This window comes from Pristis pectinata, chromosome 6 (genome assembly GCF_009764475.1).
Source record: "Pristis pectinata isolate sPriPec2 chromosome 6, sPriPec2.1.pri, whole genome shotgun sequence".
NCBI lineage: Eukaryota > Metazoa > Chordata > Chondrichthyes > Rhinopristiformes > Pristidae > Pristis > Pristis pectinata.
In genome coordinates this window covers 94682780-94700432 of record NC_067410.1, presented here as the reverse complement: position 1 = coordinate 94700432, position 17653 = coordinate 94682780, and the positions used below count along the sequence as shown (strand labels likewise).

Here is a 17653-nt window from a genome sequence, read left to right as displayed (position 1 = left end):
AATGAGATCACCTCTCAATCTTCTAAATTCAAGAGACTACAAGCCTTGTCTGCTTAATCTCTCCTCGTACAATGAAGACATGGTCCCAGATATCAACTTGGTGAACTTTCACTGAACTGACTCTTTCACAAGTATGTTTCTCCTTAGGGTGGAAGACCAGACTTGCACACAATATTCTAGTTGAAGTCTCAGTGAACTCTACAGAAATGGAGCAAGATGGCTCTACTTTTGTGGTCAAATCCTCTTACAGCAAAGACCGACATATCATTTTCCTTCCTAATTACTTCATGAATCTATATATTAACTTTCACAAGAATGCAAGAAAACAGGAAGGAAACAGACCCCTCAAATCTGCCCTGCCGTTCAATATGGTCATGGTTGATCTATCCTGGCCTCCATCCCTCTTTCGTGTCAGTTTTCCATAACCCTCAATTCCTCAATCTTTCAAATATTTATCCACCTCCAACTTAAAAATATAAAATGAACTGGCCTCCACCACACTCAGGGGCAGAGAATTCCAGAGATTCCCTACCTTCTAAGAGAAGAAATTTCTATGCACCTCAGTTTTAAATGACCAGCATCTTACCTTGTTCATGACTCTCCCACTAATGGAAATATCTTTACGTCCACCCTGTCAAGCTCCCTTTGGATCTTATATGCTTGAGTAAGTTCACCCCTCATTCTTCTGAACTCCAAGGTGCAAACTTTCAATGATTCATGTATAGGAACACACCAATCCCTCTGAATAACAACACCTTTCAATCACTCACCATTTAAAAAATACTTCCCCTTTCTAATTTTTCAACCAAAATGAATGACTCTCACTTTTTCACATTATATTCCATCTGCCTTGCACATTTATTAGCCTCTCTGTATCTCCCTACAGCCGTTTTATGTCCTCCTCACACTAGCTTAGTATCATCAGCAAACTTGGATATATTTTACTTGATCTATTCAACTAAATCATTGAAATAGTTTGTGAATAACTAAGGGCTCCAGCAGTGAGTCCCGTGACCCAGTGGTGACAACCTCCCAACTTGGAAATGACCCATTTATGTCTCTGTTTCTGCCCACATTAATTTTTCTTAATAACTTTGCTTTTACATGTCTATATATTTTCTTACAACCTGTTTTGAACTCAAATTTCTAGCTTAAGAATCCAAAATGCCTATCTGACAAAAATTGTTTTTCACAGGGAGAAGTTAGAATCAAATACTTTGTCACGTTTACTATCTATGAAACAGACTGTCCCATTGAAAGTGAAAAAGTCTGGAAAGATTGTGACTACAAAGAACCTAAAAAAGCTGTAAGTTTTCTAAAAATCTAAATTGGAAACATCCTTAGTGAAAAATAGTAAATGAGGACAGCACGGTGGCCTAGCAGTTAGGGGCCTGTGTTTGATCGTCACCTCAGGTGCTATCAATTTGGACTTTGCGTGTTCTCTCGGTGACCATGTGGGCTTACCTCACAGCCCAAAGATAAGTGGTTGGTAGGTTAACTGGATTCTTTAAATTATTTCTTATTGTAGGTTAATGGTAAAAAGAAGCAAAGGGGAGTTGATGGGCATGTGAGAGAGAAAATGGGTTCTTGGGATCCACTGAGGATCAGGGTAGTAGTCCAAATGAAAGCTTTCAGATGCTGAAGGACTTGAAGTACAGCATCTGGTGGGTTGTTATAAATCATACCAAGTCTTATTTGTCTATAATATTAAACCAGATGTTTGGATGAATGCAATTGCAGCTAATTTTCTGATGCTGATATTATTTTCAGTTGAGTGCTGAATGCACGTCAGACGTGGTCATCAATAGAATCCAAAGAATAAATGAAGTGACTTTATACAACTGCACACCTCCAGGTATGAATTCTTAAAACGATACTAAGTAAATTGATGGGTAGAAATCATGTTTGGGAGCATGTTCAAAAGCCTATACACACAGAAAGATGCCTTATTTAAATACCATAGTTGGATTTGCAGTACCAGAAATATTTCTGGAGGGTATTCACTCATTTTGGAGACATAAATTTCAGGACTTTGGCTTGCAGGCAACAATCTTGGCAACTTGCTAAGACACAAGGAAACATGCAAACAGAATGGTTTGGGTTTCTCCCCCTGATTTCATAATGTTAGAACACAAGATGACCAACAGAAATATTATAAAGGAACCAAATCTCTTAAAGAACTTGAAAAAGTAGATAAAATATTGAATAAAAAAACTATAATGTATGGAGAAAAGCCAGGTGAATAGAATTAAGGGAATAACTCCTTTCAGGAGCTGGCGTAGTTATCTATGATCCTATTGGAAAATTAATTGTTGTTTCCATTATAATTTAATCTATAATAATTGTTTGTCTGCTGTTTAACTGTCTGTGAATTGCTTCCCAGACCACCACAGCTGGATTTTTCCTAAAAAAGCACCATGCCTTGGATGTGAACGTTTGCTGCCAATTAACCATCCCATAGTAAATAAAACAAGTGTTCATGCTATTAAAATATTCAACAGTGACAGCACTTACGACAATTACTTTCGGATTGCAACAATATACAATTTAACCCATCAGGTTAGACTTTTCTTTATAAATATATCAATGATTATGTTATCTCCATTCAAACTTTGAGTCATTTAGCTCAGATTATTTTATGAATTTTCCAAAGGAACATAAGAATATAGGAATAGATGAGAGCCATTTAACCCTTTGAACCTGTTCCAAAATCCAAAGAGTAAAAAGCTTATCAGTAGCCATTGTGCCACTTCTATTAAAACCCTTGGTTAACAAAATTTTATCAATCTCTTATTTAAAATTAACTGACCTAGCATTAGATGGTGTTTACAGGTATGTAACAATCTTCTACCACCCTTTATATATAGAATTGTTTCCTAACTTTTGGAAGGCTTGGTTCTAATTTTTACATTATGTCCCATTGTCCTAGACTCCCATCACCAGAAATTGTTTCTCTCTACATACCTATAATTTTTCCTTAACATCTTGAAGACTTCATGCTTCCCTACAACTCTCAAAATTTGAGGAAATACAAACCTAGATTGTGTAATCAATGCATGTAATTTAGCTCTCGAAATAATACCAATAAACTTATTCCTAGCTCCATCCAATACATCTTTCAAAGCCATGATGCCCAGAAGTGCCCACAACATTCCAGATCTGGTCTAAACAGAGTTTTTACAGCTGTGCATAATATTTTCTCCTTTTCCCCCTACTTAAGCCAGCATTCCATTGGCCTTACTTACATTTTTCTGTACCTGCCGATAATATTTTCAATTATCTTTGAATATAGACTACTATCTCTCGTATTTGTCCATTCACTTTTCTATCTATATCTATTAATATCTCTTTGTATTTTAATGCTTCTATTTACATTGCCTACATTGTTGCCTTCCATTGATAAATGTAGATGTGGCTTTTATCATGTGAGTTATTTATATTGCAACTCCAATACAGATCCCTGCAGGATCCTCAAGTTCCACATTTCACAGTTTGAATATCTGTTTATTTTCCCTGCTCTCTGTATCCTGCTGCTTAGGCAATTTCATATGAAAGTCAATAGCCTGTTTTATTGTATAACATCTTATGTGGAACTTTATCAAATGTTTACTGGAAGTCCATCTTAATAATACTGATGGACCTTCCCTGCCCATAACGTTAGTCAGCTCTTCAATAAATTCATTCACGCTCATTTGCCATAACCTACACTTGTGCTGGGTTTCCATGACCAGTTGTAGTAACGTAATCTATTTTAAATTATAGATAACAACAATTTCCTGACAACAGATATTTGCCAATTATCCAATCCAAAGGAAAGTATCCTAAATAAAAAAAAATCAAAGATAATAGTTAGAAATCTGCACCTTCTTCCTTTAAAATTCCGAAATGGGAACCATCCAGTCTGGAGGATTTTTTCCACTCATTAATGCCATTATTTTCTTCATTGCTGTTGTTCTTGTCATTTTAATTTGATTGAGTCACTATCCCTGATTAACATGAGTTACCTTGGAATACAAGGTATCTAATTGTTTCCCACCATTGCAAATACAGATGCAAAACAATCTTTTGATATGCAAAATAATCTTCTGCAACACCCCTTAGTAAAAAGGCAAGATCTCATTTGGGACAGCCAAAAAATAGAGAAGTGTTAAGACCCCAGAAAATGGTGGAAAATGAGGGGGAGAAAAAATGTGTTTTTTCAGATTAAATCTTCTTTCCACAAACAGGACAGCACAATGATGCTGCAGGTAGTGCAGCTGTCTCAGCAATCAAGGTTTGATTCTGACCTCTGCTATCATCTGTGTTCAGTTTGTACTATTCCTGTAACCACACGGTTTCCCTTAGGTGCTCCAGTTTTCTCCCAGGAAGGTTAACTGGCTCTTGCATATTACTGCTAGAAAAGGCAGGTGGTGGGAAATCAGGGGCAGGGGTTGGGACAGGTGGTTGGTGTTAATGGGTATGTATGAGAGAATAGGTTACAGGAAATAAGTGGAGGAATGGGACTGCTCTGAAAACTGGCATAGACTGGATGGATTGCATAGCTTCTTCTTTGTTGTTATGAAATATAAAACTCTCTTCTCATGATCTTCAGCAGCCTCATATATCTGGAGTCAAAGTTGTGGTAAAATATTTTGATCCTCAAAATCATTTTATGAAACCTGAGATTTATCTTAATTTGTCTGAATGAGCTGCATTATTCAATCTTGACAGGTAATTTTCTTCAGCAATGGTCCCATTGGTGCAGAAACCTTTTCTGTAACAAAACCTTTTTGCCATCTAATCTATAAAATGTTTATTGGACACCTTCCTTTTTTTTATCTTTATCTGCAGAAATTCAGTTTTGTCTATTGAGTGTAAAGTTTGGTAAATTTTAAGGTCAGTCAGTGTTCCTGAAAGAAACTAATATTATACTCAGTGTTACAGAAGTTTTATTTCAGTATTACTGTCCATAGGCTACCAAGAATACGCTAAAATACATTGTTAACTTAATAATACTTTTGTTTAACTTTGACTGAAATTTCTCTGACATTGATTGTCACTATTGTTCATTGATTGCCTACCTGCTGAACTTGCTCTGGCCTGATTGGTGAGGGATTATGAAAGCAGAGCCTCCACAACATAAAACACACAAAAAGTGCCTTATTGTTGGTTAAGCTATGGCCCAGTCTACCAAAGCTGTCAAAGAGCTTGAACCACTGCCCCTAACATCCACAAACATTCCAAACAAATTTAAAACAAAATATTCTATAAAAAGACATACAAAAATTAAATTTAAAAACATCATGGCACTAAGATTCTAGGAAATATTTAAAAGCAATTAGCTGCATTTAAATTGACTCAATTAAAGGAAAAACAATGTAAATTATCAGAATTATATTTCTCTCCCTTACTGCTGTTCCTCTTCATTGAAATGAATGAGTAGTTAAATCATTCTCAGGTTTTTACTGGTGCTGAGCTCAAATAGAAACAGAAATGCTGTAGCAAAAAACAAACTGCTGGAGGAACTCAGTGGGTTGAGCAGCACCTGTGGGCTCGACCTGCTGAGTTCCTCCAGCAGTTTGTTTTTTGCTCCAGATTCCAACATCTGCAGTCTCTGGTGTCTTTACAGAAATGCTGTATCTGTGGAAAGAGAAACAGTTAATGTTTCAGATTGGTAACCTCTCATCAGGATGTCTCATATTAATGATCTTTTGAAATGAAAGACGATTAACCTGAAACACCAACCTTGTTTCTTTCTCCACAAATGCTGGTTGGCTTGCAGAGTATTTCCAGCACTTTCTGTTTTTATCTCACCTAGTGAAGGTTCAAAGTGGAAGATTACACTAAATAGCTGTTGGAAACTGCAAATGTTTAAATTCCACCACTGGATTCTATGCTTAGTTCAGTGTTGGAGCAAAGTTGTCTTGATCGCAGCAATCAACTGCACTCAAGTTTGGGATTTATTCCCTGGGATAGCTCTTTTGATTTTTAAATGTTAACTATATTTTTACATTGTCCTAATCGAACAAATCTATTTCAAGGCAACATTTATCTTTGCATGTATTTCCATATTCTTTATCATGCATTTTGAAGAATTTTTAAATATTTGGGCTTTGTCCGGGGGAGAAACTACACATGATAGTGTCATTGTTATGAAGTCAGGAGGGTAAGGACTGAGCTGCTAATCCAAGTGTTACATTGCCATTGGCTCATAAATTAATTCATCTGATCTTAAAACACTGCATAGATTAGAGTGCTTCAAAAGTGATGATTGTTTTTGCCGGAAATTTATTCAACACATATTAGTCTTTTATGAAAAATTGCTGTAATGCTACCATCTTTCCAAAAACATTCCAACTTGCATGTTCTGCTCAGAGTGTTGATTCCATATCTAACCATCACTGAACATCACTGCATCCTGTTTTGGGAATCATAACTTTATGGAGTTCTCCTCTGAGAAAACTATTTAGCTTTAAACTTCTCTGAATTTTTGCATTCTGAGTGCCAAATAAAAATAGGCTTATGTATAAAATCTGCAGTCAATCCATTAATACTTGTTTCTTCTTTGAGATACACATGAAAATTCACTCGCATATTTTTCAAAGAACTAGATAATTTTCCTCCCAATCTTTTTGTTAATAGTAATTAAAACAAGCAGTTCCTTTCCATTTTTTTGGTCAGAGAACCTTTTATCTGTTGTACCCAAAGTGATTTATGTGCAGCTATAATTTGTTTTAAATAAAAGATGTGAGAAAAATTAAACAAGGAAGTGAAAAGAAGACTGTTTAAATAAAGATATTGCGAAGTGGGGACGTTTTCTACACTGATACAATATTGTTGATACTGTTTACATTCAGGTGGTGGCCGGAATAAAATACCAAATGAGATTCTTAAACCAGGAGACTGAATGCAGCAAAGATCAGCCCTTGGATTATGAAAGCATTACTTCATGCCCTTTCAAGGCTGAAGGTACAAAGGTGAGTATTTTAGGGTGAACCTCTCACACAAGAAAATCAATCATTATTTTTGTAAAGGCAAAATACTGTAGATGCTCGAAACCTGAAATAAAGCCAGAAAGTGCTGAAAATACTCAGATCAGGGAATATCCATGGAGAGGAAACTAGAGTAAACATTACAGGTCGATGAGCTTTCATCAGAAAAATGAAAAGTTAGAAATGAAACGAATCTTAGGCTGCAGACAAAGGGGTTGGGGGAGTGGGGAGATGCAGAGGGAACAGAAGGGAAGGTCTGCTACTGGATGGAGATGAGGACAGGGTTGAACAAGTGGCAGTAGTGCTGGATGAAAGTTGGTGATGGGGAGGTTAGTGAGTAAAAAAGTGAATGCTGGAGAGGTGTAAATAGGAAGAGAGCCACATCTTCTGAAAAAGCACATTATTTATGGACTCATCAATAAATTGAAGAAAATCAGATAATCTGCCATTCCAGTCTTAGAGCACACATTTCCAGCAATTTTTTCTGTCTTTGGTCTTCTGGACATTTGTCTCATCCTATTTCCACCCCAGACACACCCGTTGTTAGTCATAAGGTTTACTACTCTCTTCCTTTTTCCTCAACTGTAGCTCCCCATCATGACAACTGGCAAGGCCCCCTCCTCTCACCTACAGCAAGGTCAGGATTCTCCTTATCATAGAGCACTACAGCACAGAAACAGGCCCTTTGGCCCATGTAGTCCATGCCAACCTGATCTTCTGCCTAGTCCCATCTACCTGCACCTGGACCATATCCCTCCAAACCCTTCCCATCCATGTACTTATCCAAACTTCTCTTAAATGATACAATTGAACCCGCATCTACCACTTCTGCTGGCAGTTTGTCCCACACTTGCACTACCCTCTGAGTGAAGGAGTTTCTCCTCAGATTCCCCTTATATATTTCACCTTTCATCCTAAACCTTTGACCTCTAGTTCTAGTTTCACCCAACCTTAGAGGTAAAAGCCTGCATGCATTCACCCTATCTATACCCCTCATAATTTTGTGTACCTCTATAAGATCCCCCCTCATTCTCCTGTGCTCCAGGGAATAAAGTCCTAACCAATTCAACCTTTCCCTATAATTCAGGTCTTCAAGCCCCGGCAACAACCTTGTGAATTTTCTCTGCATTTTTTCAAGGTTATTGATATCTTTCATGTAGGTAGGTGACCAGGAGTACACACAATACTCCAAATTCAGCCTCACCAACATCTTGTACAACTTCAACATAACATCCCAACTCCTGTACTCAATGCCCTGATTTATGAAGGCCAAAGTGTCAAAGGCTCTCTTTATGACTCTAACTAAAGGTCACCTACCTGTGATGCCACTTTCAAGGAACCATGGATCTGTATTCCCAGGTCTCTTTGTTTTACCGCACACCTCAGTGCCCTACCATTCACTGTGTAAGTCTTACCCTGGTTTGTTCCCCCAGGGTACAACACCTCATACTTGTCTGCATTAAATTCCATCTGCCATTTTTCAGTCCATTTTCCTAGCTGGTCAAGATCACACTACAAGCTTTGATAGCCTTTCTTGCTGTCCACTATACCCCCAACCTTGGTGTCATCTGCAAATTTACTGATCCAGTTTACCACATTATCATCTAAATCATTAATATAGATGAGAAACAACAACGAACCCAGCACTGATCCCAGCCTCACACCACTAGTCACAGGCCTCCAGTCAGAGAGACAACCATCTACTACCACTCTCTAGCTTCTCCTGCCAAGCCAATGTTGAATCCAATTGGCTATTTCATCCTGAATGCCAAGCGACTTAACCTTCTGGAGCAGCCTTCCATGTGGGACTTTGTCAAAGGCCTTGCTAAAGTCCATGTAGACAACATCCTCCGCTTTTCCCTCATCGATCTTCCTGGTAACCTCCTCAAAGAACCCTATAAGATTGGTTAGACATGACCTACCATGCACAAAGCCATGTCCTTACCTTCCACACCACCAGTCTCAGCATTTCAGAATTTCCTCCAGTACGATGCTAGCATTGGCTGCACCTCTCTTTCCTCTTTCAGCAGCCCAAAAAAAAATTCCTCTCAACATAGAAATCAAAACAAATGGCAGAAGCTGGAAGTCTAAAATAAACACAGAAAGAGCTGATAACATTGGTAGCTCAGCATTAACTCTGTTTCCCCTTCTGCAGATGCTGCCTGACCTACTGCATATTGTTAGCATTTTCTCTTTTTATTCCTTCTGGACACTTTTGTTCGCTCTTCCATCTCCACCAATACTCACCCTCCCTTCCCACAGCATTTATCCATGCAACCACAGGAAATGCAACACCTTCCATTTTACCTCCTTCCTTCCCTCTGTCCAGGAACCCAAACACCCCTTCCAAGTGAAGTGGCAATTGGCATACTGAACTCAGTGCTCACACTGTGGACTGTGTAAAGTATTGGAGTGGATGCTGTGCAAATTGAGAGGGCAATGTGCAAGGTAGGACAGCCAGTGCAGTAGTAATTTTGCCCCATCCCTTTTTAATAAAGTTACCGGGGCAAAAAGAAAACAATGATAAAAACGGAAAAGAGTTGCCTCCACTTTAAGAGGGCAACTTCATTCAATCTGCAATAGTTATTTTGAGTTTTCATTCACCTGTTATTTTAATTCTTCATCCCATTCCCGGTCTGAACTTTTTATTCCAATAAAGCTCTATGTGAGCTGAGGCAACAAAATCTCCTCTTTCAAAGGTACATTATAACCTTCAAAACTGAATTCCACAGTTTCATATAATCAGCCCTCCAGTAATTCATATTTCCAGCATACATCTTGATTTTTTTCTGGTATTTCAGATTTCATTCAGCTTGTCCTATATACACTTTCTCCAGATGCACCTTTTGTAATTCACCAGCCTTTTACCATCATCTTTCAGACAGCACCTGCACCCTTTATCTCATTCAATCTTTCTTGGTCTCCGCCCCAATACAAATCTTTCCCTGGATACTCTTTGCTCCCTCACCCTTTTTACTGCCACTTAAAACTTATTTTTTGCCCTAACTTTTCCAAGTCCTAATGAAAGGTTATGGAACTGAAATATTAATTCTTTCCATCTTCACAGCTGTCTGAGACACTGACTATTTGTAGCACTTTCTGCTTTTATTATTGTTTTAATTTGCTCTGGTAATGTTAACAAGTAGGTTAGTGCAACCCAGAATTACTACTCTTGCACCCTATCATTCCTTGCACATTGCCAGCACAACATGAACAGCACACACTTTAGCACTTCACAAGGCCTACATTCCATATTGCCAAAAATACAGCTCTTATACAGCATTTATATTCTCAAAATACAGCACTGTTCACCTATGTTTATTTTAGGTATTACCTAAAAATGGTTGCCTCTGAGACTATGTTTATATCTAGTCTATATGTGTGTGTGTGATACTTTCTCTAATTCAAAGTAGCCTCACAAAGATTATTGTTAGGTAAAAAAATTCTGCAGGATGTAGAAAATATATCAGTATGTGTGAAAATACAACAGCAATGGAAGGAGAGAGTTGTGGCATCAATGCCAAGAGTCAAACACCGAGGACCTGGATGTGGCATCACAAGAAGTTCAATGACCTCATCCTAGTAGTCAAGATCATGACAGCCACATCATGCAAACATACTCCAACATCCTTCCTCCTTTCTTGCAGGATAATGTGGTGTATAAAGGAACACAATAATAGATCATGACAAGGTAGAAATATTGTTGTATCATCTTACCTCTATGGACAAAAAAGACATTCACCAGTGTTCATCAATGATATTATTGAAACTATGCCTAGTGGTGGCGCTGAAAAAATAGATGATAGGTTTCTTCATACCTAATCCTCTTTCTCACATGCCAATTCCCACTCAGGTCACAGCATCTGGCTTTCCAGGTGTAGGCATGCAGCTTCCCTGGACAAAGATCACACAAGATCTTCATCAGGACTACTTGGCTCCAGACCTCATCACAACCTTGGTCCTAAATGGATCAAAGAGCTGATGAGGCAAGAGTGACTTTTCTTGAAATCAGGGTTGAATGGCCAAATATATTATCAAGGAACCACGATAAAAATGAATTCAATTGGATCAAGGGGAAACCATACAATTGGTTGGAATTAGTTCCTACAAAAAGGTAGATGGTATTGAATGTTGGCTGTCAATCATCCTAGACCAAGAACATCACAGCAGGAGTTTCTTGGGGCAGTGTCCCAGGTTCAGATATTTCATCAATGATCTTGCAGACAACATAAGGATTGTATTGGGGAACTTTGTGAATGCACAATGCTCAATTCCATTCTCAGCTCTTCACTTAATGAAGCAGTCTGCACCTCCATGCAGCAAGACTGAGACAATATTTGGGAATGGACTGACAAATAACAAACTGCATTTGTGGCATAATGGCACAGTTAGTCGAGCGAGCTGCTGCCTTACACTTCCAGTGATCTGGGTTCTATCAACCTGCTGCTGTATGTGTGGAGTTTCCATGTTCTCCATGTGACCATGTGGGCTTCCTTCTGTGCTGCAGTTTCTTTCAATCCCTTATAAGTTACCACTGCTGTGTGCAGGTGAGTGGTAGAATCTTGGGTGAGTTGATGAGAATATGGCGAGCATAAAATGGGATTAGTGTAAGATTAGTGTAATGGGGTACTTGATGGTTTGTGAGGACTTGGTGGGTGTTGTATGACTATGACTTTAAAAGTGTCAGACAATGACCATCTCCAACAAGAGGAAGTTTACCCATTGACCTTTAATGTTCAATGGCACTTCCATCATTAACAACAGCTTGAGAGCCTCCTTTGGCTGGAAACTCAGCAGCATTAACCATATAAACATTGAGGCTACCAGAACAGTTCATAAATTGGGTAACTTAAAGAGCGTTTCTCACTTTCTGAAGGACTTTCTTCCAACATGTAACTGCTTAACTGGCATTATGTCCACCACCCTCAACATTCACTTCCTCCATCACTAGGGCACCATGGCTGCAGTCTGTGCTATCTATAATATACACGATAATTACTCCTGGCATACTATTCTTCAGCCTCTCCCAAGCCCACAATCTCTACAACCAAGAAAGGCAAGTGCAGCCAGTACATGGAACACCACCATATGCAGTTTTCCCTCCACACACCATGCTGACTTGGAAATACATCATCATTCCTTCATTGTCACTGGGTCAAGATCTTTTCTTTTCTTTTTCAATCTTTTTATTAGTTTTCAAATTAATACAGATTAATATATCAATGTTTATACATGTAATACAAAGAGATCAGGAGAACAATCATGACATGGATAATCATAAAGAACAATAAAGTATAAAAAATATCTGTAGATCCAACGATCTGTTAGTGAATGAATATAATACAAAAGAAAAGGATTTATTATAAAATATAAAAGAAAGAAAAAAAATCCCCAAAACAATAAGAAAAATTATAAACAATATATCAAACCAAACTAAAGAAAAAAAATTCAAAAAACCCCCCAAAAAAACGAGAAAAAAAATGGGACTAAAATTTCTCAATAGGAACAGAGCAATATTATGTCATCAACTCCGTTCCTCTAAATTGAAAGGTTATTATAAGGGGATCTATATCATGTGAAAATAATGAATAAATGGACTCTAAACTTCCTCAAATTTAAGCAAAGGATCAACAGTACCACTCCTAATTTTTTCCAAGTTTAAACATGATATAGTTTGAGAGAACCATTGAAAAGTAGTAGGGGGTATTGGATCCTTCCATTTAAGCAAAATGGATCGTTTGGCCATTAATGTAACAAAGGCAATCATACGGTTAGCGGAGGCAGATAGATGGCCAGATTCTATCCTTGGTAAACCAAAAATTGCAGTGATAGGATGAGGTTGTAAATCAATCTTCAATACATTTGAAATAATGTTAAAAATATGTTTCCAATATTTTTCCAAAAGAGGACAAGACCAAAACATATGTGTCAAAGAAGCCATATTCGATTTACATCTGTCACATATAGGATTTATATGTTGATAAAAATGAGCTAGCTTATCTTTTGACATATGGGTGCTGTGAACTACCTTAAACTGTATTAAAGAATGTCTGGCACATATTGAAGATGTATTAACTAAATGAAGAATTTTCTTCCAAGTATCTGTAGGTACAGATGTCTGGAGTTCACTTTCCCATTCATTCTTAATTTTGTCCAGTGGTTCTGAACGAATTATCATAATTAAATCATAAATTATTGCTATCAAGCCCTTCTGACAAGGATTAAAACCAAACATTTTTTCTGTAATTTCAGTTTTGCAAGGTGTGGGAAAAGAGGGTATAGTAGCTTTTAAAAAATTTCTAATTTGCAAATATCGAAAAAAGTGTGATCTAGGCAAATTGTATTTGTTAGACAATTGTTCAAAAGATGAAAAACAGTTACCAATGAATAAATCACAAAAACATACTATTCCCTTCCTTTTTCACATGGAAAAAACTGAGTCAGCTCTGGATGGATGAAAGAAAAAGTTACATTGAATGGGACTTGATAGATTAAATTTATTCAATCCAAAAAATTTATGAAATTGCAACCATATTCGTATCGTATGTTTAACAATTGGGTTAATCATATGTTTACTTAATTTGGTAAGTGCAAAAGGGAGTGGAGCTCCTAAAATAGAAACTAATGAAAATTCAAGTACTGATTGGGACTCAAGGTGTACACATTTGGGGCGTTGAATTACATCCGAATCTTGTATCCAAAAAATTAAATATCTAATATTGATTGCCCAATAATATAATCTAAAGTTAGGCAAGGCCATACCACCATCCTTTTTTAGTTTTTGTAAATATTTCTTACTTAGCCTTGGGTTTTTATTCTGCCAAATATACGAAAGAATTTTAGGATCAATAGTATCAAAAAAAGATTTTGGAACAAAAGTTGGAATCGCTTGAAATAAATACAAAAATTTTGGTAAAATATTCATCTTAACCGCATTAATTCGGCCTACCAATTTTAGAGACAGTGGGGACCATTTAGTAAATAACTATTTAACATGGTCAATTAAAGGCAGTAGATTAGCTTTAAATAAGTCCTTATGTCTCTTAGTAATTTTAACACCCAAATACATAAAATAGTCAGTTACCAATCTAAAAGGTAATTGGCTATAAATTGGGATTTGCATATTTAATGGAATAAGTTCACTCTTATTAAAATTTAATCTATAGCCAGAAAAAACACTAAACTGATCTAATAGTGATAGTACTGCGGGGATAGATTCCTCCGGATTAGAAATATAAAGTAACAGGTCATCTGCGTAAAGAGATATCTCATGAATCTTCTGTCCACGAGTAATACCATATATATTTGAAGAATCCCGAAGTGCAATAGCCAAAGGTTCTAAAGCAATATCAAATAGTAAAGGGCTTAACGGGCAGCCTTGTCTATTACCTTGAAAAAGCCTAAACAAAGGAGATCTTTGATTATTAGTAATTATTGAAGCCATAGGTGCATAATAAATCATTTTAATCACAGATATAAATTTAGGACTAAAATTGAATTTTTGAAGTGTACTGCATAGATATTCCCATTCGACTCTGTCAAACGCCTTTTCAGAATCTAGTGAAAAGGTCAAAATCCTGGAAGCATACTCAACAACCTCCGTGAGTATCTTCACCATAAGGACTTCTGCAGTTCAAGAAGGTGGCTAATCATCACCTCCTCAAGGGCAATTAGGAATGGACAATAAATGTTGGTCTTACCAGCAATGTCTACATCCTGAAAAAAAATGTTAATTAATAAATAAATTGTGGTCAAACAAACATTAAAATAATAAGGAACAGAAGAAAGGTGAGATGGGACTCTGGTGGAATGTAGAAATGACATTTGTTTATCTAAGAGATATTCCTTTTGTCCTATCCATTCATCTCCCATCCTCTCTCTGGAATTTAAGACTAACTTGCTTTTGTTTTTTCCCAGTTTTTTGACCTGAAACAATAAAATCTGTTTCTCTTTCTGCAGATGCTGACTGACTGGCTGAGTGTTCCCAGTATTTTCTGTTTCTAATTGTTTATTTAAATAATAACATTTTTAGTTCCTCTCTAATGTCTGGCCAAAAGAGTTTGCACATATTGCTTCATATTATGTCATCCTTTCTTCCTCCTCTGCATCTTTATCCTTCCGCCCCCCAACACCCCCCACTACTCTTCAGCTGCTGGCAAAGGGTGAGTCTGCGTTATTCCCAAGTCAGAGAGGATACCAAGCAATAACAAATTTGAAGCCCTACTCCGCAATATTTCCAAGGTGTTCCCTGAGCAGTGTAGTCAATGAAAGGCTTATTTGAGGACAACAGTTGTTTGTTCTATCTCACACCAGATATTAGTAACAATCTTGTTTATTGGAGCTTTCTCATGTTTAGGCTGTGGACAGGTATCAGAGGCTAGGCACTTGAATGATAAGTATTCATCTTCAAGTAGTAGCTCAATGGTGTGGCACTCTGGCTCAGAAGTTAAACATACTCTGGTGTTGCAGGGTTAGCAAGTCAGGACTTTTCCCTGGATGTTGCCTATTGATCGCCAAGACTTTTTTTGTAAATGGTTGTAGGTCAGCACTGGTTCCAACCTCAATACATGTCCCATTAAGTGATGCCAGATATTGACAAAACTGGTCCCTGGATTTATTCCTTAAAACAGTAAGAATACGATTCTTATTGGCTAATTGCTGAAATCATTTGTGGTTCCTGAACAGTGTCAAGTAGAAAAGGGCTAATCATTAGCAACACACATGATTCCAGCATCTGCAATCTCTTGTGTCTCCACTCGCTAATCATTAGCACCTGTTTTCCTGCACTACCCAATTTTGACTGCTTCATTGGTTCAGAACAACCAAATGTATTGGTATTGGTTTATTATTGTCACTTGTACCGAGGTACAGTGAAAAACTTGTCTTACAAACCAATCTTACAGGTCAATTCATTACACAGTGCAGTTACATTAAGTTACTACAGAGTGCATTGATGTAGTACAGGTAAAAAAAAACAATAACAGTACAGAGTAAAGTGTCACAGCTACAGAGAAAGTGCAGTGCAATAAGGTGCAAAGTCACAACAAGGTAGATCGTGAGGTCATGAGCTCATGAGGTCATAGGTCATAGTCCATCTCATTGTATAAGGGAACTGTTCAATAGTCTTATCACCATGGGGTAGAAGCTGTCCTTAAGTCTGGTGGTATGTGCCCTCAGGCTCCTGTATCTTCTGCCCAATGGAAGAGGAGAAAAGAGAGAATGTCCCGGGTGGGTGGGGTCTTTGATTATGCTGGCTGCTACACCAAGACAATGAGAGGTAAAGACAGACTCCAAGGAGGGGAGACTGGTGTCTGTAATGTGCTGGGCTGTGTCCATAACTCGTTACAGCTTCTTGCGGTCTTGGGCAGAGCAGTTGTCATACCAAGCCGTGATACATCCAGATAGGATGCTTTCTATGGTGCATCGGTAAAAGTTGGTGAGAGTCAAAGGGGACAAACCAAATTTCTTTAGCCTCCTGAGGAAGTAGAGGCGCTGGTGAGCTTTCTTGGTCATGGCATCCACATGGTTTGTCCAGGACAGATTGTTGGTGATGTCCACTCCCAGGAACTTGAAGCTGTCAACCCTCTTGACCTCAGCACCATTGATGTAGACAGGTGCATGTACACTGCCCCCTTTCCTGAAGTCAATGACCAGATCTTTAGTTTTGTTGACATTGAGAGAAAGGTTGTTCTCATGACACCATTCCACTAAGCTCCCTATCTCCTTCCTGTACTCCGACTCATCGTTGTTTGAGATATGGCCTACAACGGTGGTATCATCTGCAAACTTGTAGATGGAGTTAGAGCAGAATCTGGCCACACAGTCATGAGTGTATAGGGAGTAGAGTAGAGGGCTGAGGACGCAGCCTTGAGGTGCACCAGTGTTGAGAATAATCATGCTGGAGGTATTGCTGCCTATCCTCACTGATTGCAGTCTGTTTGTTAGAAAGTCAAGGATCCAGTTACAGAGGGAGATGTTGAGTCCTAGGTCTCAGAGTTTGGTGACAATCTTGCTTGGTATTATTGTATTGAATTACAGCAGTTTGGGAATTTTCAAGATATCTAAAAATAAAATCAGTATCAATAAATGGGGCATGAAGTTGTTCAAGTCCAGTTGTCGTAAAATCCTAATGTGTTCATTGATACATTTTACAAAACAAAGCTTGCCAGTCTTACCTGACCTGTCCTACATTCACTCACTACAGTCCCCTTCAGTATAGCTAGCTCTTCACTGCAATCTAAGGTGGATTTAGCAAACTACTTATTTCAAACCAGTACAATTCAAGAAGGCCTTCCTCTGTGTCTCCTAAGACAACTAAGGAATAGCATTAAAATATGGTTTTGTCCATTCCTATCATAAATTCTCTTTAGTCAGGTGGTTGTCATGGTGCTGGAAAGTTCAGCCTTTCTCTATTGTACCCACTCATTTCACTATAGATCCACAAAAAGCAAGGTAGTATTAGTCATTCTTAAGCAGAAGGCACAGCAGGTCACTTACAACAGCAAAAGAATTCTGAAGATCAGACACAAAAGCGAAACACCATAAATGATGGAAATTTGAAGCAAAACGAAACGCTGAAAATATTCAACAGGACAGACAGTAGCTTTGGAGGAAGAAACACTGGTTAAGTTTCAAGTCTATGATGTGTTGAATATTTTCAGCATTCACTGCTTTTATATCTG

At 37.9% G+C, this 17653-nt stretch overlaps 1 protein-coding gene across 1 annotated transcript in view; it reads left to right on the top strand.

Annotated features, from left to right (window-relative positions):
- Positions 1-17653, top strand: part of LOC127571095 (kininogen-1-like) — a 32995-nt gene that overhangs the window by 7037 nt on the left and 8305 nt on the right. Inside the window, exons 2-5 of the mRNA XM_052017154.1 lie at positions 1196-1306; positions 1771-1855; positions 2384-2559; positions 6837-6956. Coding sequence (XP_051873114.1) covers positions 1196-1306; positions 1771-1855; positions 2384-2559; positions 6837-6956 — 492 coding nt within the window. The remainder of the gene's footprint in view (positions 1-1195; positions 1307-1770; positions 1856-2383; positions 2560-6836; positions 6957-17653) is intronic.